At 49.7% G+C, this 26,267-nt stretch overlaps 1 protein-coding gene across 1 annotated transcript in view; it reads left to right on the plus strand.

Moving 5' to 3' along the window:
• The first annotated feature begins 718 nt into the window (after window positions 1-718).
• LOC142767864 (glutathione hydrolase-like YwrD proenzyme) overlaps window positions 719-26,267 on the plus strand; it is an 80,333-nt gene continuing 54,784 nt past the window's right edge. The window contains exons 1-2 of the mRNA XM_075870112.1: window positions 719-890; window positions 20,898-21,051. Of these exons, the coding sequence (XP_075726227.1) occupies window positions 779-890; window positions 20,898-21,051 (266 nt within the window). The 5' untranslated portion in view covers window positions 719-778. The remainder of the gene's footprint in view (window positions 891-20,897; window positions 21,052-26,267) is intronic.

The following is a 26,267-nucleotide window of genomic DNA, read 5'->3' on the forward strand; positions in this document are numbered from 1 at the left end:
GTTAATAATTATAGGCCCCCTGAGAAATTTCATTCAGTGGAGAATAATGTTACCTGGCTGTGTCGGTGAAAAATGAGCCAGTCAAGCTCCTAATAATGAAACTATTCGGCAAAGTTGTTCACGGAAAGTGGAAAGTGAGACTAAGCAATACATGCTGTACACCGATTGCAGTTATCAAAGTCATGCCTTACCGAGGTTTTATCTATCAGTGGTGAGCACGTCTGCACTTTGCATGAGGTATCGGAGGTTCGAGTCTTAAGGTTAGGAGCCGCAATATTTGCAATTGCCTCTACAATTGCAGATAAGCTGTTCTATACGCGTTGTGCTTAAAAGATTATCGTAATAATAATCTATACTATAAACGAAAATGTCCCTCGACACTCTGACACGGCGTGTACAAGGTAATACTTACAGGTATAGAGCCTGGCATGCAAAAAGAAATAGAGAAAAATGTTTCTGCGGCTATATGTTGTAGGGTTATATGATAACAAAAGAAAAAAACAACAAGCAAAGATTGTTGAAAAGTGATGAGTTTAGAAAGTGGCGCAAGCTTACATATATTCCAGTGAACCGAAGTGTCACCCATCGTGACCCCGACTCAAGGCCACAGGCTGCTTGTCACTTAGTTCGGCACGCGCGGCGATGCGTCGCTATATCCGGCCAGCTGCGACTTGTGCACAGCTAATAAGCGAACAGCAGCGCACTCATGAATACGAATTTTTAGGGTGACTGTAGAGTCGTTGCTCGAAGTTCACTTCTCATTACGTGTTGCAGTAGCATGGCCTTCCTAAGGTACATGTGCGTTAGGCGCATGTCTTCTCAGTATCCCGTCATCGTGCCTAGAGCGGCTGTAGTCAGTGACGAAATGATGGCAAGCGTGGCTGGTTTAGGTAAGTAAGCATTGTTTTTTCCCCTCCTAATACTGTCTCCATCAACCAGAAAGCACTTGGGAAATAGATAAGCATGCATGACTTTTATCTATTTATTGAGCCCCCATCAACTAGAGCAGTTGTGAAATGGGCGTTCTTACTCTGTCTGCCAATTGTTACCAACAAAAACTTTATTCCTATAAGGCCGCATGAGTATTTGGAATAGTCGGCGTGCACGCCACGAACGCGCCATGAAATGCTGTGAATATTATGTTGCTGTGCATATGTGCAGTTCACGTCGACCTCCCGCCATGACCAAGTGGTTGTGGTGTTGGAGTGCGAAACCGAAACTCACCGCTTTGAGTACTGGCAGCAGTAACCGCATCACGTTGACCTACACCTACTGAACAGTCACTCAGAACAACAAAAGCGACATACATGAAGGTGTAGGCAAGATTCTAGTACACTCCATGGTTTAAATGCTAGAAGCCCATATGCTATTGTGTGCAATATGAGTGACAGAACACGAGCGCAGCACCAATAACTTCATATCTGACGCGAGGTTATTTGCAATGGCTACCGTCGAAAATAATTTCGAAAGGCCGTAAAATGGTTCCGCTATATGTCGGTGCGTCCGCCTTGCTGTTATAATCCCGGGCTCCTCACGAGTACAAGGTGAGCCTGCCTAGCAGATCATGGCAGTAGCCTGTCTATAGACTCCACAGAAAAGAACGCTTTTGAATTCAGTTGTGTGGGGGCGTTGAATGAAGGTACATGAAAATGTAATTTTACTAGAAATTTTGAATTTATTAAACGCTCTTGCACTATGCGGTGCGTGAGTGCTACAATAAGCTTTACCATAACAAGCTGTTAACTGGACTATATTTCGCATAACTTGAAAATGGAGGTGTTTTGGGAGAAATGAACGTTGGTAAAAAGCTTCGCACCTTGCTGTGGTAATACTTCACAGCGCCACCGTGAAATCATAGGACTGGGCTTTGAGGCTGTTCACCTCACGGTCTCATTTTCCTTGTCAGAGTGCTCAGGCTCCTACTGATATTCTTAGGTGTGCGTTAAAGAAGTAAGGGTAGCAGAAATACCAGAACTCTCACCTACGGCTTTACTTTTGAAGCATCTGCACGTTCAAGCGTTATTACTGGTGTTCCAATAAGTTGTGCTCCGGCAACTAATTCTCCAATTGGTTGTGCTCAGATAACTAGTTAAAACGTTATAACTGGTGCTTCATTAACAAGTTACTGATGTAATGTGCGTAATTTACTCAGAGTATGGAAGAGGTGTGGTGAGTAATCTCTTAATTTTTATACGTTTGGAATAGCTTGCGCCAAGCGACAAAGCTTGTAAGAGATTCAGACGATGAAGCTGGCTCACCAGCAAAATGGTATATCGGAACCACCATTGTATTTTGTCGACGTGGATTAGAGAATGCAGAACAACGACTCAGAAGAGCCCAGAAAGGAATGTACAGACATGCAGGATGGTTTCTTATATAAAATGCAAGAAAGCATTCTTAATGGTAGGAATATATCTTTAATACTGAGAAGTACTGCTAGTTCTGAAGTGTGGACTGAACAAGTCTGTGTAGACTATTCTGAAAGGTTGTAAAACCATTTTATGGACAATGGAAAAGGCAAACTCAACTCAATACTAGTTGAAAATAAATTCGCGTGTCCGATCATTCGCTCCTTGAGTAGTCATATTTTGATCACCGAATGAACTGAAGCATTCAGACCTCTAGTTTGCTAATCAATAGTATATTTAGTTTGACCGGGAACTTGTGTGTTCCTGGCATATTGTCTTAGTTTGTTTTCAAGCACGAAACGTCGACATTTGCATTCACACAGGTAGGGCGTTTGCCAGGAACGCTTGAATTTGTTCAATTTTTTAAAACAATCATCTGATTTGGTATTCGCAAACTAGAAATCGATGACGTTCTTACGAACTTCAACAAATCTGCTCAATGCTGCGCAACGACTGTCAACCGTGCCAAGGCAACCTTGCCACAAGGCAAGAAGATGCTCAGGTTTCAAAATGCAGGGGGCACCTTGTTTACAACAAGCTAACCGAGCACTTGTACCTAGGAAGCAGGGTGCCACCCCCCCCCTTCACGCAGTAAACAAAGCAGAGCTCAGGTCATGTACGCTAAAGATCTCGCAAAAAAGAAGCCACCCGAACCCACTGTTAGTTAACAAGACCTATCCGGAATGCTGTACTCCTGCAAAATGCGATTAATGCCATAACGCCAGAAAACTCACTCATATGCTCTGGCATTGTCCCAAGTTACACATCGACAAGAAGAACGCTGAAGGATGGTGGAACACAGTTGTAGACAGTCCAACCTTAGAGGGACAGTTACAGCGGTGGGCAATCGAATAGACCCACGCAGCGCTCTGTCTTAAGTGTCTTCAGGCTGAAACGTTCCCTGCGCTTTAACAAACCATATTTCTTAAAACAAAGGCTATGCCTTCCTGTCCCAACGTAACAGTGGCTGATTGGGTTTGATGCACCGGTGCGACCTATTGTCCTTTAACAAATTTCTTCGATGCATCCACGTCCTCCGGGTGCGTGGCGTGTTTCTCTCCAGTCGTCCTGATCGCCACGTTCCGCAGCAAAACCAACGTGTACCGCCTCACATACACGGCTGCCGCGAGATGGCATATTCACTGAGGATTCTGGTGGTGGTGGAGATCACGGCAGAAAGCAGGGCGCACGGAATACCAGCGGGAGCAAGGTATTAACGTGACAGCGTTAGATAGCTCGTGTCACAGAAATTCAGCCGTCGGCGTCGGCACCATGAGCGAAAAATCGTCTGTGAGCGAAAGAACAAGAAATAAGCAAATACAATAAATGAAATTTCTGGTCCCATTGAGGATCGAACCCGGGCCGTTCGCGTGGCAAGCAGAAGTCCTACAACATAGCCATGGTGCTACTTGCACCTGCTTCGGGAAATAACCCTACATAAGTGCCATGTAGTGGAAGGAGTCTCCTTAAAGCATTTCGTTCGATAGATGTCACGACGAAAGCGAGCCATTCAAGAATTTGTAGGCGCATTTGGGAGGCCATCAAACTACGTCGAAAAGGGCCGGTATAGTGCAGCCATCGCCGCTAAAATGCACAAGGACTTTCGAGCAGCTCTAAAAATTATCAACTATGTCCATCTAGCGGAAAACATATCATGCCTTTCCTGAGGCGTTCATCAAGCAAACAGCACAGGCTAGATATTGTACTGCCATCTTTGAGGCATTGTGAGACTCTTTATGGCCTCCAAGATGGCGAGTGCGCGGCTTGTATCTTGGAAGCCATAAGACTGTTGCTTTAGATATAAAAACTGTATGCACCATTCACACGAACGCGCGCGCGTGTGTGTGCAATCTGTGAGACATTGTGAAAAATGTGTCTCGACTGCAGCAAGACGCCGTTCTACCAGAGGCAAGCAGCCACACTGCACAGTCACTGCATTACTATAGATACGTGATGCTTGTGCGCGCATGCGTTTGTGTGCGCGAGTGTGTGTGTGTAACAAATCATATTATTGTGCACATGCACAAAGACAACGAAGCCTATACGGTGAACGCACTTGTCGCTCGGAGTGAGAAAAGAAGAGGAGGATCAGGAGGATCTCTAACCAGTCGGCTGCGTCTGAGCTGCCCCTCACGACTTAATAAACGGCCCCATTCAACCTCTACTGGTCTCTTTCAAACGTACCAGAGTGGCGGAGGTGCTGGGTGAGCGCTTAAACTACGGCACGATCACAGCCACATCTTCGACGAAGCCGTCGACTTGCTGGTCTCCCACCATCTGCCAGGAGTGATTTCGTCATGCCCGAAGAAGCAGGCGTTCCCAGGACAGCACCATCTGGTCCGCTTCCGTACTACCGAGTTAAACCGCCCTTTGAAGAAAAAGCCGGAGATGATGTCGACGCCTGGCTCACCAAGTACAAACGTTTGAGCAAGTCCAACGGTTGGAATGCGGCCGCTAAGCTAGCCAACGTAGTGTTCTCCCTGACCGACACCTCACTGGTATGTATGGTAAGAGAACCACGAAGGCGCACTCAGGACGGGGGACCATTTTGTTGAAGAGTTCAGGGCGTGTTTCGGCGACTCGGTTGCTAAAAAGAAGCGGGCTGAGCAAACACTGTCGCAACGAGTACAGCTACCAGGTGAGACATGCACCACTTACATAGAAGAAGTGTTAGGGCTGTGCAAGGTAGTTGTTCTGCTTTACGCGCTCAGCAAAGACACAACCACACGAGACGCTAGCTAGCAAGGGACTGTTTATTGATGGCTGCCGCGCCGCGCGCGCGCCCTCTCTCAAGGTGGCCAGGTGAGGTGGGATAATCCCGATTTATTAAGCGGTGGCCCGCCTGGTACATCCTCCTTTTTCTTTAGGTGATGTAGTCGGCAAAGCGCGTCGGTGCTCTACGTGGCCTAGTTGATCTTCTGAGACTCGAGTCGGCTGCTTCTTGTGCCTGGCAAGTGACCTTATGCTGGGACGGGACCACGTCGGGGTCCCTTGATGGTTGACTTGCAATGGGTGGTGCACGTGCAGCTGACTGGTTCAGTAGAGCATCCGATGCAGGCGCCTGTTGTGACGGATGTCGTTCCTTTCGTGATGCGGATGCTGTTGTCAAATCGGGTGCTGTATCTGATGTTGAATGTTGTCTATGCTGTATAGGCGACGGGATTATCGGTGCGACATCCTTGTCATCCAGTGGGTCTAAGTGTTCGGGCGTCCTTTTTAGATGCTGACGATTCCTTCGATAACGCCGGCCTTCATCTGTACAGACTATGTAAGATCTAGGGCCAGCAAGTTTCTCTACTCGGGCTTTCGGAAACCACCCCTTGTCGTTTCTTATTCTGACGACGTCCCCTTCGGAGAGAGGTGTGAGAGGTATGCCTTTGCCGTGATCCTGTGGATGTTTCCGCACTGACGATGTCGAAGCCGATGAGAAGTCTGGAAGTCGTCCCCGAAGCATCCGTCCCATAAGGAGCTGACTTGGTGTGCGTCCGTCTATCAGGGGCGAGATTCGATAATTGAGCAGTGCAACCCAAAACTCCTCGCCAGCGTACTCACTTTTCTTCAAGAGGCGCTTTACGACCTGTACCCCTTTCTCAGCTAGACCATTGGCCCTGGGGAAGTGTGGACTGGATATGGTATGAGTAAAATCGTATTTTACTGCAAACTGTCTAAACTCTCGCGATGTGAACTGAGGTCCTCCATCGGTACAGACTTCAATGGGTATACCGTGGCGAGCAAACATGGTCCCTAGTGTGTCCACTACGACCTGACTTGTTGACTGAGGCAACTGTTCCACTTCTGGGTAGTTGGAGTAGGCACAGTACGCAACCAGGTAACGCTTGCCCCCATGGTCAAATAGGTCGACACCAATTCGCTGCCACGGCCGCGTTGGGATTTCCCTCGATAACAGTGGCTCTGAAGGTTGCCGGTAGGCAAAGTGCTGACATGTGGCACACTTGCTAATGAGTGACTTGATGTCAGCATTCATCCCAGGCCAGTACATCAGAAGGCGTGCTCTGGCTTTGCACTTGCTCATTCCCAAATGGCCTTCATGAAGACGTTGCAGCATGGATCGCCTCAGACTCTTTGGGATTACCACCCTGCTGCCCCGCAAAAGCACTCCATCAACATATGACAGTTCTGACAAACATGGAGCTAGTTCGCCTGAGACTGGTCGTCCTTCCTGGAGTGCCTCCACCACTTGCTTGAGGTATGGGTCCGCCAGGATTGCAGAGGTCAGTTCAGTCTTCGTGTTCTCACTTACGATGCTGGCTAGCACGCGAGTCGCATGGATGCATACGTCTTGTTCGCTTTCTCCGTCACTCGGTTGGGTTCCTGGAATTCGGGACAGTGTGTCCGCCACTAGCAGATGCTTCCCAGGAACATATTGCAATTTGATATCAAAAGGTTTGCTTCAATGGGTCAAAAACTGCGATCACTGGAGCCGATGTCAAAGCCTTAATAAGATCTTTCCATTCTTTGTCATGGTGAACTTCCCATATGAATTCAACATCATTCTTTATCAATGACCTAAGGGCGTCAGTTCTTTTTGAGAGATTAGGTATGAATTTGCCAAAGTAATTCATAATACCTAAAAACCTTTGAACTTCCTGTTTACTCGACGGCTTTTGCATGTTGGCAACGCATTCAATGAGACTAGCATCGGGTTTTATTCCTTCTTTGCTGATACAATCTCCCAGGAATTTAACTTCGGCCTTCGCGAACAGACACTTTTCTTTGTTCAGTGTCAGGCCAGCCTTTCTCGCTGCCATCAGTGCTGCACGCAGGCGTTGATCATGCTGCTCTTTTGATGCACCCCAAATTAAAATATCATCGACATATACGCGTGTGCCCGGCAGGTTTTCAAACACTTCCGTCATTGCCTTCTGAAATACTTCGGGGGCGGACGCGATACCAAATGGCAGGCGCAAAAATCGGTATCTTCCGAACGGCGTGCTAAAGGTGCAGATCTTTGAAGTGTCTTCGTCTAAGGGGATCTGGTGAAACCCGCTATTGGCATCAAGCTTGGTGAACATCACCGCTCCTGCCAGCTCTGCTTCTATTTCTTCACGTGAGGGTAGCTGATAATGCTCGCGTTTAAGGCTTCGATTAATGTACCGCGGGTCTAGGCATATTCGCATGCGGCCATTCTTCTTCATAATAAGAACAAGTGGACTCACCCAGTCTGACGGCTCTTCCATTTTGCATATGATGCCCTGCGAGACCATCCGGGCCAACTCCTGCTTAAGTGGCGCTCGCAGTGCGTGTGGCACTTTCCTCGGCGGCATGATCGTGGGGCGCGCATCATCCTTCATTGCCAGCGAATATGGTCTACGGATGCAGCCCAGACCGTGGAATAACTCCGGGAACTCGGTGACCCAGTCGGTGCTAACGTCACTTCTTGAAGATACATCGTGAACGCGGGAAATCAGCCCGAAACGTTCTGCTGCATTCAATCCGAGTAGGACTTGCTTGCCTCTCTTGACCACAAAAAAACTGATATTCTCTTGCTGCTCTCCTAGACGTAGTGGCAGACTGATAACGCCCAAATGATGTATTTTGCTTCCTTCGTAGTTAGTAAGTACTGTGGTCGATGGCCGCACCATGGTCGGCAAACGCATCCTGCGAAAGTACGAGTACGGCAATATGTTCGCTTGCGCTCCTGTATCCACTTTCAGTTCTGTCGGGTGCCCGGCAAGGTCCCCTGCCACCGTCCAATCCTGATTTTTGGACACGTTTCTGATTTGTACCGTGAGAACTTGAATGTCTTCATCGGTAGCGTCCGAGGACTCCTCCAGTGCATCTTCTGTTGCAGCGACGCCTAACTCATGAACGCCGCGTCTACTCCTGCAGCAAGCTGCAAAATGGTTTCTTTTGTTGCACAGCGTGCACGTTTTTCCAAACGCTGGGCAGCGTCTTGGTCCGTGAATCTTGCCACAGTAGCCACAGCGTCGACGTTGTCCGCTCGTACGAGACTGTCCGGCAGCGTTTGCAATTTTTTCGACTCTCTGCACTTTCGCTTCGCTTTCAAGAGCCCGGTTCTGCGTTGCTGCCAGTTCCGCGGCTTTGCAGATTTCTACAGCTGATTCTAGGGTTAAGTCCTTCTCCTGAAGCAGGCGTGCACGTAGCTTCTTGTCGACGATACCGCACACTATCTGGTCCCTCACCATCGAGTCCCTAAGTTCGCCAAAATTACAAGTCTGTGCTTTCAACTGAATATCGCGCAAAAACTGTTCGAAAGGTTCACCATCCTGTTGTTGCCGACTGCGCAGAACGTACCTCTCGAATGTCTCGTTGCACCGAGGCGTGCAGTAGTCTTCGAAGGCTTTGACGATCGAGTCATAGTCCTCTCGTTGTTCTGCTGATAGAGGTAGGGTGTTAAACACTTCAATTGCCTCTGGGCCCGCGACGTGTAGAAAGATGGCAGCCTTCTGTGCTGGCGTCCGTTTCTTGTTGGTCTCAGTAGCTTTGAAGTAGAGTTCGATTCGTTGGCGGAACTTTTTCCAGTTGTCGGCCGGAGTATTTGTCAGTACAAGTGGCTCGGGTGGTGGTAGGCAGTCCATCTTCAGCGCAGGGTTCGACTGTTACACTTCTGACACCATGTTCTGCTTTACGCGCTCAGCAAAGACACAACCACACGAGACGCTAGCTAGCAAGGGACTGTTTATTGATGGCTGCCGCGCCGCGCGCGCGCCCTCTCTCAAGGTGGCCAGGTGAGGTGGGATAATCCCGATTTATTAAGCGGTGGCCCGCCTGGTACAGTAGTCAGTGCACCATGTCGGAAGAGGACAAAGTCGGTCATCTGCTCAAAGGGATTGCTGAAAACATGTATAATTTTCTAACTGGAAAAGAAAGCCTCAGTTCTGTCTGTGTCCGACGTCATTCAGCATTGCCGAACCTTTGAAAGGCTCAAGATACGTCGAAATGCGCCCAAGTTTGGTCGGCTGGCTAACGTTACAACTGTTGCCACTGTGGACACAAATCCTGGCCTGGACCTCTTTTCTACCATTCTACAGATTGTTCGCGAGGAACGGTCCCACCGAGAAATGTCGTTTTCGACAGCTGATGATCGCGAGTTGTGTCTGCCACAAGAGGCTATAGATGTGCCTCCTTTGACCACATGACAACCCACGATGAGCGCGGTAACTGTGGAGTGCAGCCCAGCACCAGATTTAAAGATGACAAACCAACTTTCCCCTTAGCGGTATAACCAACGCCCTCAGCGCATGCCTTCTCGACACCCGACGTCTCGTTACGACGTACCCAAACAGTACATCCGTTACACAAGAGCAAATGATGACGCTCGATTCATCGACAAGCGACCAACGTTTTGTCTTCAGCCGTTGTGCTATTCCTGTGGTGTTCCAGGCCACGTATTGCGGTTTTGCGACCGTCGGGTGACTCCTCGGTATCACCAACTATCCGACTTTTCACGAGTCTTCGAACAGCCTCAAGGGGTCCAGCGTCCAGCCCACATACCACCTGTTGACAACTACTGGCCCAACAGCTCCCTGAACCACTCCCCGGCATCTGACAGGAGTTCAACTCCCCCACCGCGACCTCGTGCTCATCGTTCTCCTTCACCGCTGCGTCGCAAAGTGCCCTCTTCGCCACCGGCAAACTAGCCAGCGTGACTGGTGGGGGTGAGGTCACTGAAAACGTGCTACTGACAGAAATAGCGGCTGTGTGTATCTTTAAAAACTAAATGCGTGTTTTGGTAGAATATGTGCTTGTGATGGCCTTGGTGGACACAAGTGCAATGATTTCCGCGATACATGCTTCCTTTAATGGCGTGTTAGGGCGGAAAGTCGTTTTTACCTGGAATGAAACTTCGACATTCTGTGGAGTGAGTGGAGAGCCGTTGCGCCCTATTGGTGTGTGTAGTGCTGAAGTATTTTGGGAGGCCTTATCATAATGACGGAGTATGCGATTATTCCTCGGTCGACACGTGACGTCACTCTCGGCATGAACGTTACGATAACGATAAACAAGTCAACGATAAACAAGTCGCTCAGCCCAAGTAAGCGCCGAACCTTAGTGAATGTGCTGTTGAAGCACGTTTCTGTATTTGACTTTGCGCAGAACAACAAAGTAATCCCTATCCCCCTGTCTCGAACGTGCCTTTCCATCAACACAGGCGCGGGAAGTCCGATTCGCCAAAAACGTATCGTGTTTTCCCGTCAGAAAGACAAATTATCAACGACCAAGTGCAGGAAATGATGCAAAAGGGAGTGGTACAAGAGTCAGCCAGTCCATGGGCAGCGTGGGTAATCCTTGTTAAGAAGGGAGATGAATCTTGGAGATTTTGCGTCGACTATCGCCGACTTAATGCCGTGACTAAAAAGGACGTATACCCGGTGCCCCGTATTGAGGACGCAATAGACTGGTTACATTCGGCCTCCTATTTTTCCTCCCTAGAGTTACGATGCGGTTATTAGCAAATTTCGATGCACCCAGAGGACAAGGAAAAGACTGTCTTTGTAAACCCTGATGGGTTCTTTGAATTCAACGTGATGTCCTTTGGACTATGCAATGCACCGGCAACGTTCGAGAGGTTTTTGGACACCATTCTGCGTGGCTTGAACTGGAACGTCTGCATCTGCTACCGCGATGACGTCGTCATTTTTGGCCGCACGTTCAGTGAATACAACTCACGTCGTTTTGAACTGCATCCGGAACGCTGGCCTAATTTCAAACTCCAAGAAATGCCACTTCAGAGACCGCCATACCCTTGTGCTCGGGCATCTCATTGACAGAGATGGCATCCGCCCTGACCCCCAAAAGACAGCAGCAGTTGAGGCGTTCAATGCCCCGCGTTCCGTCAAGGAGCTGCGTAGTTTCCTGGGGCTTTGTTCGTATTTCCGCCGCTTTATTACAGAGTTTGCCGATGTTGCGTATCCTCTCACATGCCTCTTACGAAAGGACAATTCCTTTGAGTAGACTCCAGAGTGCGATTCTTCATTCCGTCAATTGATGTTTTTGCAGGCGTGATAACCCGTCATTCAGCGCTTCAGTTCTTCCGCTCCGACAGAACTTCGTACTGATGGTAGCGTCATAAGTATTGAAGCCATCCTAGTACAACTTTACGGTGATTGCGAACACGTCATCGCATACTGAAGTCACTCCCTAAGCAGGCTAGAGCGAAATTACACTGTCATGGAACAAGAATGCCTGGCAGCAATATTTTCAATTCATTGATTTAGGTCTTACCTGTGCGGACGCCCATTCACAGTCGTATTTGATCACCACTCGTTCTGTTGGCTTGTAAACCTTCGTGACCCTTTCGACCACCTTCGCGCTTGGCACTCCGGCTACAAAAATACAGTTTTACCGTCGCTTACAAAAGTGGTTATCGACATGCTGACGCGGACTGTCTTTCACGTATGCCACTTAGCACAACGGACTGTGAATCCACTGACCTTGACCAGCTTGTAGCGTCTGTGTCGCCTACATTCCGGGACTACCCAGTTTCAGAGCAGAACAGCAGAAGGACGTAAAACAAGCACTCCTCTTCACCGCTGCATCCGCTACCACTATTGCACGCTGTTTCTGTATGCGCGATGGACTGTTGTTTAAAATGAACCTCTCCAGCAGTGGCACGCGTTTCCTTCTAGTGGTCCCAAATAGCCTGCAAACAGAGTTATTATGAGTGTCACGCACTACGACCCTACATCTGGAAATTGAGGTTTAGCGTGGATGCTTCACCGTACTAAAGAGCGCTGTTATTGACCTGGTATGCAGAAGTCCGTTGAGAGTTGTGTCACGAAACTCATCGGCTGTAGAAGACCAGCTGGACCAGTTTATGGATGTTTGTGGCACTGACATTGCACGCAGATTGCCACATAACTCATGTGGCAAGCTGCATGCAATGTCAGTGCCACAAACGTCCATCAACTGGTCCAGCTGGTCTTCTACAGTCGATGCCAACTCCAAGCGCACCTTTCCAACAAGTGGGGATTGACTTTCTGGGCCCCTTTCCGAAATCGGCTAAAGGCAACGTATGGAGAATTGTTTGCGTCGACTACCACATACGCTACTGCGAGAGGGCTGCCGTCTCCTCCGCAACTGACAGTGATGTCTCGTCATTTTTGTAGCGTTAGCTACGCTGGCCTCGCTGAGCCAATTTCACGTGGCACTGGCCTGCGCATGCGCAATGATACTCCGCCGCCGCCGCGCGCGGCTCGCCGACGGTGTGCGCGCAATTCGATGCACTGCGCAGACGATCATTGGTGTCCCGCACCGGAGCCGGCACCTCCCTCGCACTCGGCCGCTGTCGCGCGCGACTCGCCGCCGCCGGTTTGCGCTTTCCAGAGGAGTGCCGTAATAGCCTTGGTAGACATATGGACGCTGACGCGCGCGCCTTCCCTGTGCAGTCGCCATCTGACACTGCGCAGAAGCCGCTTGATAGCGCCTCTGACTGGCGTTTGCCACTGTGGTATAGCCATAGAGAAAGAGAGTGCAAATGCTGCTTAATGGTGCAGTAGAGCGGACAAGCTTAACACATCGGATCCTGAAGTTGTTGCCCAGCAAAATCAATATACATGTGCCACATAATACTTATACCGTCTGTGTGTGTCATCGGAACAGCTGTAAGCATGATATCTGGAAAGCTAAGAATAATCAGCTTAACTTTTGCTAACGCTACGTATATCCTGGCATAGCTGAGCTAAGCTACTGCCATTTTTGTACAGTAGATCATCCTCTGACACGGCCCACCTCACCTGATTATCAGCGATCGTGGACGACAATTCACAGCGGATGTCGTGGAGGAGCTACTTCGTTTGTGTGAATCCCAGCTGCGTTACTCGACACCTTACCACACCCGTAACGATATTGATAAGTATACACTGTTATGCCTGCGAGTGCACAGCGAACGTCCATGCCTCTGATAAAGGCAATCTGTGTCAAGGCCAGCACGTGAGCCCGCCTGACGCGAACAACTCAATGGCGTCATCACGCGACGGTGCCTTTCTGCCGTGCACGCACAGTGAGTCACTTCAGCCAGCGAGCCCGGTAAAGAAATCGGCACCTTCCTGTCTGGCGAGTCTCACGCAGTGCGTGGCGACGTCACTCGTCCTTGGGTGCAGCCACGTGGAGCGCAGTGGCTCCAGATTTGATGAGAATGACGCGGCTCAGCGGCGAAGCCATTGGAGGATTCTGACCTCACGACCAGTGGCGCTTCTGGTTGGACATTTGGTTACTCAAAGAATCCACCCAGTGCATATAAAAGAAGCCCTGCGGCGCGTCGCGAGCAGTAGACCTATGTGTTAGAGAGGAGAGCTCAGCTCTTCGGGTCTCTAAGCCGCCGGCCCCAGTGCCGAGTTTGTAACGCCTCTGTATAAATGCTGTACATAAACGTTGTTTAACTCAGCGTCGTCTCGTCCGCTCGTCTATCAGCTCTGCGCAGAAGCAGTCGCGAGCTGAGAAACCTACGCTACCAAACGGCTGGTGACCGTGTCGGTGGAGATCGGAGCAGTGGCGCCTTCGGGACCGTGTTGGCGTCGCCGTCTTTCGTAACAGTGGTTGGCAGCTGTGGGATTGGCCGGCGTCAGCGACATCGATGCGGTGAGTGCCTGATGTTCTCCCCTCAGTTCACCAGACTACTGTAACTCAGGTTGTAGTAGTTTAGAGAAGGGCTGTGTGAAGCATTAGTGTGAGTTTTGATCGTTTTAAGCCAAGTCGAAACGCTTTGAAACCAAAGTTAATGCAGAGGGTGTAAACACGGGAGTGTTACAAATTGCTTGCGTGTCTTGCTAGTTGACTTATAGTGGGTACGGCAAGTAAATTCTTAACATGGGCAAACAGCAAGAGGCTAGTGTGAACGATGGAGAACCTTAAAGTGAAAGAACTCATCGAAATTTGTGAGAAACTCAGCATTACTTTAGGCCGTGCGAAACGAAAGCAAGCAATCCTTGAGATCATGATGAATGAAGGAGTGTCGGCTGAGGAAGTCGATGAGGCCTGGGAGGATATCAAAGCACGCCACGAGGAAGCTGAAAGGTGAAAAGTTCGCGAACGTGAAGAAGTTGAAAGGCGAGGAGTTCGTGAACGTGAAGAAGCTGAAAGACGAGAAGTTCGCGAACGTGAAGAAGTTGAAAGGCGAGAACGCCGTGAGGAGGCCGAGAGACAGGAGCGCCTTGAGTTGAAACGAATAGAATTGGCAATCCAACAGTGTTCACAGGTGCCTAGCGTAGCTTCTGCGACAGTTCAGGTCAGCGGTCAGAGAATTCGCGACCAACTGCCACCGTTCGTAGTAGGCGAGGACATGGCGAAGTATCTCGTCAAGTTTGAACACGTCTGTGAGTGAAATGCTTTGGAGCGGTCTCTTTGGGCGCAGAACCTGTTAGCTCTTCTGCGCGGTGAAGTGTCCGACGCGATAACTTGCCTGTCGAGGGAAGCGTTTGAGAGCTATGACGAGGTTAAGGAAGTGCTCTTGAGGCATTATAAGTTGTCACCCGAGGCTTTCAGGCAAAGGTTCCGGTATGCTAAAAAGGGGAATGAGTCACACGTTGACTTCGCATTTCGTCTTAAAGCCGATTTAATTGAATGGCTCAAGGGCGAAGGTGTTTATGACGAGCGCGATAAAGTGGTAAAATGCATTAGATTGGAGCAATTTTACCGCTGCATCGAGGAGGATGTCAAGCTTTGGCTGCAGGTCAAACTTGGTGAAGTACAGCTAAACAAGGCAGCAGAGTTAGCTGAGGAGTATTATACTAGGCGAAAGTTGCATAGCAGGGCAGTGCGCGTTGAAAAGGATGAAAGGAACGAGGGCTTTTCAAAGAAACATGATCAACGGAAACCCGCTCCGCACCATAATTTCAAGAAGGACCCGTCTCTTACGAAGGACACTCTAAAGGAAGGGCAAACGGAAGCGGAGAAATGGAGTGAGGTTCCTAAACAACGCACTGATACCACATGGGCGTTTGAATCACCGAAGCCGCTAACCTGCTACAACTGTAAAAAGTAAGGGCACATCGCGATAAAATGTAAGCAAAAGTTTGATTTTGCAACAATCCGAAAATCAGAAAAGAACATGTTGTTGTTAGAGCCGTATCTCCAAGAAATTGGTATGAATGGGAAAACGTGTCGGGCACTTCGAGACCCAGTGGTAGCCATAGACGTTGTCCATCCTTCATTGGTGTCTCCGGATGACACAACAGGAGAATACGCGTGTATCAGGCAACTCCCCGAAGAGCAGAGTGCTTGCTTACCAATCGCTACGGTTGTCATTGAAGGCCCGTTCGGTAAGCTACGCACCGAAGCAGCTGTGTCTGCTGCGCTTCCCGATCGTTTTCCTTATCTTTTCTCTAACAACTCAAAGCAGCTTCTCAAAGAGCAGGTAAATCGTTCTTCCCCCACTTAGCGTACATGGCCCTCACGCGATCGCAAGCGCGGAAGCTTTCGCAGGAGCTTGGTCTTGTTCAATGTGGTAAACCATCAAGTGGCCTTGGCGACGAGTTGACGGAACCTCAGAGAGGAAATTCTCCGTGTGAGTCATGTGAGCAGTCACTCGAGCGGCCCGTCGCCGAAGCGACTGGCGCGGTTTCCGTAGCAGGGGGCGACGACATGGCGCCATTGAGTCAGAGCGAGAGGGGTGCAATGCTATCACCTGTAGCGGAAAGTTGAAGTGAGCTGTCGAGGGTTGATCGAGAAACGCTCATTCGAGAGCAGCGTGAGGACCTCTCGATAAAAGCGCTAACGAAAAACGTAAACTTGGGAAAAAAAAGAATGTTTCTTTTTTTTTGATAAAGCAGGGCTTTTGTATCGAAGCTACACAAATGCGCAAGCTCGCAAGTATGAGCAGCTCTTGGTGCCACAAACGTATCGTCGCCAACTATTTGAACTGGCGCATGAAAACGCGTGGACAGGGCATCTCTGGATAAAAAAGACTAAGGCTAGAGTTTCCCTTGAGTTTTATTGGCCGAAATGCTGGAAGGATGTCGAAGACCTTGTACGCTCATGCGAAACTTCTCAGAGAGCGGGGAAATCCACGGACAAGTGGAAGGCTCCCATGAAGCTTGTGGCAATTATCACAGAAGCTTTTCTGCGCCTAGTAGTTGATATCGTCGGGCCACTGCCAGAGTCAAGGCAAGGTTGTCGGTACATCCTGACGGCTCTCTGTGTAGCCACAAAATTTCCGGAAGTAATACCACTTAAGGAGCTCAATTCCCCTCATGTCGCTGAATGCACTGCTATCCATATTTGCACGCGTCAGATTTCCTTCTGAAATCCAATGCGACAATGGTAGTGTCTTCACCAGCTGCCTTACCTCTACCATTATGGATAAATGTGAAATAAAAGTAGTGCACTGCTCGATACATCACCCGCAATCTAATCTGGTAGAGCGTATGCATTCCGTTGTGAAAGGGATACTGAGAGCTCTTTGTACGAGCACAAATGCAACTGGGAAGCTTGTATTCCTCCCGCTATGTTCGCTTTGAGATCAGCTCCTCATGAGAGCACTGGTTTCAGCCCTGCAGAGCTTGTGTATGGCAGGAATTTGAGAGCACCATTGCGAATGCTACGCGAGTCCTGAGAGGGATTCGATGAGGACCCTAATGTAGTTGCGTATGTTCTAGACGTCCTTCAGAGGCTTGGAAAAATGAAAGATCTTGTGAAAAGCCACATGAAGGCTGCACAAGTGTTGTCGAAGGAGTACTACGACAAATCGGCGAAGAAGCGCACCTTTGAAGTTGGTAGTCAGGTAATGCTGCTGCGGCCGTCCAAAAAGAACAAGCTTGAGGTTCATTGGGAAGGGCCCGCGAAAGTAATATTGAAGCTTTCTGATACCAGCTATGAAGTGAAGTTAGGAAGGCGGCCGAACAAAATTTACCACAGTAACTTGATGAAGTCATACGTTCAACGTCAAGCAGCCGTAAATCTGCTTTTAAATGCTTCAGAGGGAGAGGGAGCAGACATTTCGAGTTCTAGTGATGTAATCGAAAGGGAACCGGAGGTAATCTTGGAGCAGTTGAACCTAGAGCCTAGGTTAAGTGAAGTGCAAAAGGAGGACCTGAGAAGGATTGTTTCCGAGTTTGAGGAGGGGTTTTCGGACCGTCCCGGAAACACGACGGTGATCGAACACGATATCGAGCTAACTTGTGAGGAGCCAATCCATAGCAAGCCGTATTGTTGTTCCCCTGTGCTAAAGAAGGTCATGAAAGAGGAGATCGATAAAATGCTGGAGTTGGGAGTTGTAGTACCGGGCGAGAGTGACTATACATCCCCTCTAATATTGGTTTAAGTGCCAGGAAAGATCCGAGGCCATGCATTGATTATCGGCGTTTTAACGCCATAACTTGAGACCAAACTTACCCGACACCAAACCTAGAGGAGAGGGTGGAAACTGTCACACACAGTCCAGCTATATTTCCACGTTAGACTTCGTGCGAAGGTATTGGCAAGTCCCCATTATGGAGCGTGCTAGCCACTATACCGCATTTGGAACGTATCGTCCACTTAAGTTGAGCTTTGGATTGAAAAATGCGCCCTTTTGTTTTTCAGGCTTAATGGACCGCGTTCTTAAAGGCCTCTCTGAGTTCGCTCTGCCGTATCTTGACGATGTCGCCATCTTCTCCAACAACTGTGATGAACATGTCCAGCATTTTCGCGTCGTGCTGAACAGGTTAAAAGAGGCTGGCCTTACCGTGAAACCTACTAAATGTCACGTAGGGTGTGGCGAGGTGTCTTAACTGGGGCACGTTGTGGGACGTGGCCGGTGTATACCTTCAGAAATTAAAGTATCCGCCGTTGTGAACTATCCACGACCAACCCCAAAATCTGAGATAAGGGCATTGTCGGGCCTGGCTGGATACTATCAGCATTACGTGCAAAATTACTCTAGCCTGGCCAGCCCTCTAACTGACGCACTTCGAAAACCCGAGCCGGTTAAATTAGTATGGGACTCGGAAAAGGAGAATGCGTTTTGCAAGATAAAACAGGCTCAAAGCGAAAAGCTCGTTCTCATGGCACCCAATTTCTCTAAGAGATTTGTGATTCAGTGCGACGCGAGTGATCACAGCACGGGAGCTGTATTGTGCCAGGAAGACAGTGCTGGTAATGAAATGCCGGTTTCGTATTTAACTTGAAAACTCAGCTGCAGGGAAGAGGCATACAGTACCTATGAAAAGGAATGCGCTTGCCTCGTGTGGGCCGTTCAAAAGCTAGCCTGTTATGTCTCCGGTTGGAGGTTTGTGGTCAAAACGGACCACTGTCCTCTGACCTAGTTAAATAACATGTCGCCTAAAAGTGGCCGGTTACTGAGATGGAGCATGATACTCCAACAGCACAACTTTGACATTCGCTACAAAAAAGGAAAGCTAAACGCTAATGCAGATGCATGGAGCCATGTGTTTGAGTTCGTGCCTTCTCCATCTTTCTGTTTCTCGCTGGCCATTGGGGGCAAAATTTTGTCCTCATCATGACCTTAGCTGAGCGCTCTCGTCCAGAGTGAGCTCAAGGAGCCAAAATTATGCTGTATTTTATTTTGTTACGTTGTTGTACGTGTAAAAATTTGAGTTCTCATTTTAAGAATCTTGTGTCCCACATGTGCCTCTTGATGTAGAGGGAACGAAAGTCTGATAGACACGTAGCTAGGTATATCTTGTAATATACTTTGTCTGGTGTTCTGTCGGGTGACCGAGGGCACTTGCTTGTGTCGTGTGTTGTCTGTTGTCGAACCGTTCTTGACAAGTTGCAGAACCATCGACAAGGGCTGAGACCAAAGATTGCCAGAAGAGACGAGCGAAGCTGGCCGACAAGTTGTGACGACAAGCCAGTGGAGCTGGTATCCATCCTCAAGAATGGAATGTGTTCCCGGAGCGGAGTCTGGAGCTGCATTCTCCCTATGGCCCTGGAGGCGAATCTGGAGGGACCTGGTGAACGAGCGCGCCTGACATCTGAGCCACCTGAAAGGAGCTCGTCTTTCCAGCCCATTGCATGGCTTCGGGGGTGCTGTTATGCCTGCGAGTCCACAGTGAACGTCCATGCCTCTGAAAAAGGCAATCTGTGTCAAGGCCAGCACGCGAGCCCGCCTGACGCGAACAACTCAATGGCGTCATCACACGACGGTGCCTTTCTGCCGCGCACGCACAGTGAGTCACCTCAGCCAGCGGGCCCGTGGAAGAAATCGGCGCCTTCCTGTCTGGCGAGTATGACGCAATGCGTGGTGACGTCACTCGTCCTTGGGTGCAGCCACGTGCAGCGCAGCGGCTCCAGATTTGATGAGAGTGACGTGGCCCAGCGGCGACCCCATTGGAGGATTCAGACCTCACGACCAGCGGTTTCTGGTTGGACATTTGGTTACTCAAAGAATCCACCCGGTGCATATAAAAAAGCCCTGCGGCGCGTCGCGAGCTGTAGACCTATGTGTTAGAGAGGAGAGCTCGGCTCTTCGGGTCTCTAAGCTGTCGGCCCCAGTGCCGAATTCGTAACGCCTCTGTATATATGCTGTACATAAACCTTGTTTAACTCACCGTCGTCTCGTCCGCTCGTCTATCAGCTCTGCGTAGAAGCAGTCGCGAGCTGACAAACCTACACTACCAAACGGCTGATGACCGTGTCGGCGGAGATCGGAGCAGTGGCGCCTTTGGGACCGCGTTGACGTCGCCGTCTTTCGTAACAGCACTTAGCGCTAAGGTTGCAGGGCGTGCTAGGGGCCGGATTTCGCCTTCACGTTCAACTCTTAAAGAGGAAGCTGAAGGGTCCCCAAGTTTTTTTCCCGCGTAGGAACAAGAATCACTGCTAGAATCTTGTGGCTGCACTGATGCCAAGATTTTTAATTTCGATCAGTGCGCATATTTTGGTCCAATTTACCAAAAAGCATGTCGGCTTCTGAATGTTTCCGATACAAATTATTGTAAGGAGAGACTCATTTGTCTGTGGCAGAGAGAGAGAGAGAGAGAGAGAGAGAGAGAGAAGTAAGCGTTTATTTAGAAACAGTGTTCCGAGCGAGGCGCTGCGGAGTGATGAGACACACGAGGTAGTTTGAAAAAGAAACTGGGGAATCCTCGCGGACGAGTGCGAAGAGTTCTGCACTAAGCGAGCACGGCTTTCGTGCCAGACTTGATGGCGTGGGTGACATCGGGAGGTGAGAGCATCACGATTACTGGTGCTGAGTGCCGAGAAAGGCATCGCAAATATAAGTGCTCGAATATGGGCGGCGCTCACCTACAGAATAATAAGCCCATTTGAGAATACCCGCACTTGGCCTCTCGAACAGCTAGACCGGACAGTTCCACACGAGTGCGAGATTATATAAAAACGCAAAACTATTTTTCTTGCCACATGGAAGCTGTGCCAACAGTGCGGCAACCTTATAGAACCTCCGTGAAAGCACCTCGGTGCGTAGAAAAGAGCGGATGACGCCCACCTTAGGAAACCATGCAACCGCCATTTAGGAGGCCATAATAATCCGTGAAACTATAATTTGTGCGTATGAATAAAGCTTTCGAAATTCTCCAATTCATTTACAAATGTTTCCCAAACCCGCAGATGTACTTCGCCGTGGAGGTAACGCTGCCGACGCAGCTCTAGCTATGGCAGCAAGCATGCAAGTGTTGCAGCCATACGCTACCGGCATTGGAGGTGACTGTTTCTCACTGCACTACGACGCTTCTACGAAGGTGGTACGCTGTGTCGATGGATGGTATGTCGTCCCTGTTTTCCTTGTTCAAGGACTACTGAAGTTCGTGAGCAGTAAATGTCCTAGTTTCATGAAAATTGATATGTGTAGCCATCCTTCTCTAGCGGAGCGCGTTGCACCACTTTCTTTAGACTTGTGTGAAGACAAGCGCATCGCCGCCCATGGCATGAGCTCTCTGATCAAACATACGAAGAATAAAGGAAGCACAATGATGGACGCGTGGTGGCTGCCACCTGCCTTATTGGTACATCACCGTCGAAAATGTTGGATAAGGCACACATTGCTGACTTCGTATTTACGCTCATGGTGTGCTGAAAACAATTAAAATGATATACTATTTATCCAACATTTAATCCCATAATCACAAACGCTCCTCGACTAGACTTTCACCCTTCCCTTGACAGAGTTGAGCACTGCGCCACAGCTTGGCTCAAAAATGATGCTGCACTACTCAAGAATCGCAGCAGATTATTGCTAATATGCAGTGACTTGTGGTGTCTGGAGACGTCGCTGCCATCGGCTTTTTCAAGTGAAGGCGAAGCGTTGAGTGAAGGGACGTTCTAGAATATCAAGTTAGGCGTCCATAAAAAGATGCCACATTGTGAAAATCAGCAGTTCCAGTATAACTGTATAACTTGACATCCTTTTGTGTGTAGGCTTGTCTGAAATTTTCGAATTTAGGAACACTAAAGCCATCTAATACATTAGATAATTCAATATGTGCTTATGGTCATCAGGCCATATTCATCTAGACGGTTTATTCTGCAGCCCTAAATAGCAGCTGCTTTTCGCAATAGAAGTGTAGTGAACTGGTGGAACGGAGAATCAGACACCCGAGTTGAATGACCTCAATGACATTTCTTGTGCGAAATATTGATAGGCTCAATGCTAATTGTGGATTTTTTATGGTTCCTGTGAAGGAATAGGTGGAACCAGTAGAAAGGGTGGCGAAGGGCTGAAAGACACCACCATGTTTGATCTCGAAACTATGGCCTTGAAAGCACGCTGTTGTTGAAACACGAATAAATGAATAACTCGCAGAATAAATCCACCAAGTTTTTGATTACCGTTGGAAAAAAATATCTAACTATAATTTCTAGTTTAAGATATTCTGTTCCAAATATAACTGGCGGCCACCCTAGCCAACATTTCTCGGCTACGGTCGCCATACCTTACGAATGGTTTTGTTGCTCTAACAGGTCTTTACTTCGTCTCCCTTACATCCCGATGCATTAGAACTCCCACCATGCGGTGATTGTTAAACTTTTAGCTTTAGCAAGCAAATGAGATCACTTGGGAATGCTGGCATAATTTCTTCGGGCCCATCGTTATGTTTCGTTAAACTTCCTTTTCATGAGTCAGCCAACCAGTTAGCAATGAACCTTCGGGCGCATATCTACTTACAGACTAAACTAGTTGGTGGTCTATTGCGGCTGAAGAAAACGTTTTTTTACTATCGCTATACATTTACCAGTGCATAAAAGATCCTATATGATAGAGCCCAGATGCATGAAATAAGCATCTGCTATGCTTAGCTTGTACCAAAAACTACAGTTCACCCAGACAGCTGTGCAATGTCAAATGAACGAGTCAGCGCTATAGATCACAATACGCGATATTGAGCACTTGTTTTGTAATGCATTGTTATTGTGACATGCGCAAAAATGCATGAAAATAAATTCTTAGAAAGAAATTCAAAGTATGAGGCCAAGTGACGTTTTTTTAAAAAAAATCCATAATAACGAGAAATGATTAGTCAGCAATATAAATCACATCCTTTTAAGCACATGTGAGCACTATTAACTAAGTCATAAAATTTATCATTTTGCATCTCTACACGAAAACTCTTGCCTCAAGTTCCACTTGTTAAAAATGTTATTTTTCACAAGCTCTATATAGAACATTGACCTATGCACTGGATGAAAACAAGTGTGATCCGATGAATAGTGCTAACGTAGTAAAGAAATAACAAAAAAATCAGCTTTGCCGCAAAGGCGAAGCAATGAACGCGATAGCAACAAATTGGAAGGTCGCGCGAAGAATGGTAAGCAGATCAAAACGTGCACCGCGTTTCTCACACACAAATGATGCACAAACCGTACCCACAAGTACAGATAAACGCGAATAAGCGTCTCAGTTGTTACTCCGCTGTGTCTAAAGAGCGCGTTTGTTCGCAGATATTGTGTAACGATTGAAGTGACCTTCGTGTGCCCGGTAACTACAATGGGATCGTTCCGGTGAAAGCCCAAGCACCACCGCGACAGAACGGCACGCGCGTGAGCGTCCACCCACTTTCTCTACGTGGGGCAAAGTACATGAGGGAAATGAGACCCGCGTCATGCCCATCTGGCGACGTGCACTGATTGCGCCATCTCGTTGGTCGTGCTGAAAGCATGACAGTTCACCCGAGATGGCCATCGGCAGCACTAAGTGATTGATACAGATAGCTTTCCGTTTGAACTTTGAAGGAGTTGCCCTTCCTTTGCTCAGTGGCTAAGGCCTCGCACTCACAGTTCGGAGGTAGAACGTTCTTCTGGATTTCGTTCTTTCTTGCGTTTTCATATATATAGGTATAGAATGACGGCCACGTCGACACCAGCCCCCGCAGCAAAATCAAGACGAGAGTGTCAATGTAATTGCTATCGCAATAACAACCGCGCTTGAGGCACCAGAAACATCTCAGTTATTACTTCGCTGTGTCTCAAAAACGCGCCAATTTCGCAAAAGAAGGCTGTGTATTGATGTGACTTTTGTGCATCCCGTAGCTTCAGCAGAACCGTTCCAGAGCAAGCCGAACGCCAGTAAAGACGTATAATCCTCCCCACCAGGAGTTAAGGGCACGTGAGAGATCGCCCTATCTGTGGGCCAATGTACGGGAGAGAGGTAAGAGCCGCTCTGTGCGCATTGAGCCATCTGGCTGATAATGCTGAAAGCACGATAGCTCCCCCTACCACGAGATTGCCCTACCATGGTGGTCTAGGGCCTGACGCACTCGGCTGCTGACACGCAGGTCGGGGTATCAGATCCCAGCTGTGGCAGCTGAATTTCCGATGGAGGTGGAAACGTAGGCCCGTGTGCTCAGATTTTGGGGCTCGTTAAATAACCCCAAGTGTTCGAAATTTCCGGAGCCTTCCACTACGGCGTCTCTCATAATCATATGGTGGCTTCGGGACGTTAAACTCCACATATAAATCTATCTCCCCCCCCCCCCCTCGCCCTGAGATGCCCGACAGTGCGGTAAGCAGTAGATATAGATAGGTTGCCGTTTGAGCGTTGTAAAAGGTCCCTCTCGAAAGCTAAGTGGTTAGCGCCCCGCATTCACGACGCGAAAGTCCCACGCTCGATTACGCACGCCGGAGTATTTTTTCTAGATTTTTTATTTCTTGCTTTTTCATGCATACGTATGCTAATATGGTGCATGACAGCGACGCCGTCACTGGGGGCGCAATCCAGCCGAGAGTGTTCATAGAATTGCTATCGCAATAAAAGTATGCACTGGCATGAGGGGCACCTTCGTATAACATCTTCTCCATCTTCCCACCACCGGGAAGATGGAGAAAGCGGGCCGCGGAAGAAGCGGAACGCAACATAGTCGTCCGAGCCAGCGACGGCACGCCGGTCCCGCACGTCCAGAGCCTCCGAGTACTAGGCATGTACGTGGACGCCCACCGCACGAACGGGACGGCAGCCAACCACATAGTAACGAAGATCGGGATAGCGACGAGACTCGTCAAGAGGGTCACGTCGAGGTCCCGAGGAATCCGAGAAGCGAGCCTCCTGCGACTGCTGCAGGCCTTTGCAGTTAGCCACGCAGCATACGCGGGGGCCTTTCACAAGTGGACGGAAGCGGAGAGGAAGCGAATCGACGCGGCCATCCGCAAGGCGTATGCGGGTGCCATGGGCCTGCTCAACGGCACCAAGACGACGGCCTTGCTATCTCTGGGAGCGCACAACACGCTCTCGGAGATCGGCGAGGCCCAACGTACTGCTCAATTGACGCGCCTGGGCCGCACCGCGGTCGGCAGGCGGCTGCTGGAACGAGTGGGCCTGTCCTCCCCCGAGGAACAAGACCACGAAACGTCTCCACTCACGGAGTCAACCATGCGAAGACTGGTGGTGTATCCGCTGCCAAAGAACATGGGTCCCGGCGAAAGCGAGGGACGACGAGCGGCGCGAGCCAGGGCGCTGCTGCTGCAACATCAGAACGACGAGGGCGCCGTCTACGTGGACGTGGCCAAAGTCAAGAACAAGGACGCCTACGTGGCGGCGGCGGTCGCCGCAACGACGGGCAAGATCGTCACGTCATGCAGCGTGCGTACGCGGAGCGCGAGCCAGGCCGAGGAGATGGCGATAGCCTTGGCGGCGCGCTCCCCGGGCGTGCGGACAATACTCAGTGACAGCAAGACGGCCATCCGTAGCTTCTCGCGCGGAGCCGTGTGCGGGGCGGCTGCTAGGGCGTTGGCAAGCGACGAGTCCAAGTCGAGGCTGACGCTAAAATGGTTCCCGGCTCACATGGGTAGGGACCTGATACCAGGATCTCCGAACCGCAACGAGGAGGCGGATGCCGCGGCCCGTGGTCTCGCCACGTGCCGGACCGCGGCCGCGCCCGCCTCCGAAGACACGACGGCGACCGAAGAAGAAGGCGAGGAGCAGCTGCTCGATTACGGCGACATCCTCGCGTGGTACAGGGAGCAACGGCGTGGCTTCCCGCCTCCGCACAGGGATCTTACCCGGTGGGAGGCGGTGAGGTTGCGCCAGCTCCAAACCGAGACTGTGCTGACCCCATCGCTAGCGCGACACGTGTGCCCCGAACTCTACGTGAGTGAAATGTGCAGTGTGTGCGCGAGCGCGAGAGCCACCCTGGCTCACATACTCTGGGGATGTGACGCAGACAGCGCGGACGGTCCGGTGTTACCGCCGCAAGTAGAACAGCGTGTGGGGTCTACGGACCCAGAAGACCAGCGAAGGGCCGTCCGGCAGCTCGAGGTCGCACTGGCGCTGCAAAGGCGAAAGGGGGACACCCCCAGTAACCCGAGCGGCGACGGGGCACGAAGGCCTTGAGGTCTAGGCCCGCGTGACATTAGGACTTCTAGTGTAACGTGAGATAGGGTGAACCCCACGCCCTGCGCGGCCGGAGGGAATCCCGCATGCTGGAACCCAATAAAGTTTATTCTCTCTCTCTTCGTATAACAGGCAGCCGTGATAAATCTGATTGCCTG

Source organism: Rhipicephalus microplus, chromosome 7 (genome assembly GCF_043290135.1).
Source record: "Rhipicephalus microplus isolate Deutch F79 chromosome 7, USDA_Rmic, whole genome shotgun sequence".
NCBI lineage: Eukaryota > Metazoa > Arthropoda > Arachnida > Ixodida > Ixodidae > Rhipicephalus > Rhipicephalus microplus.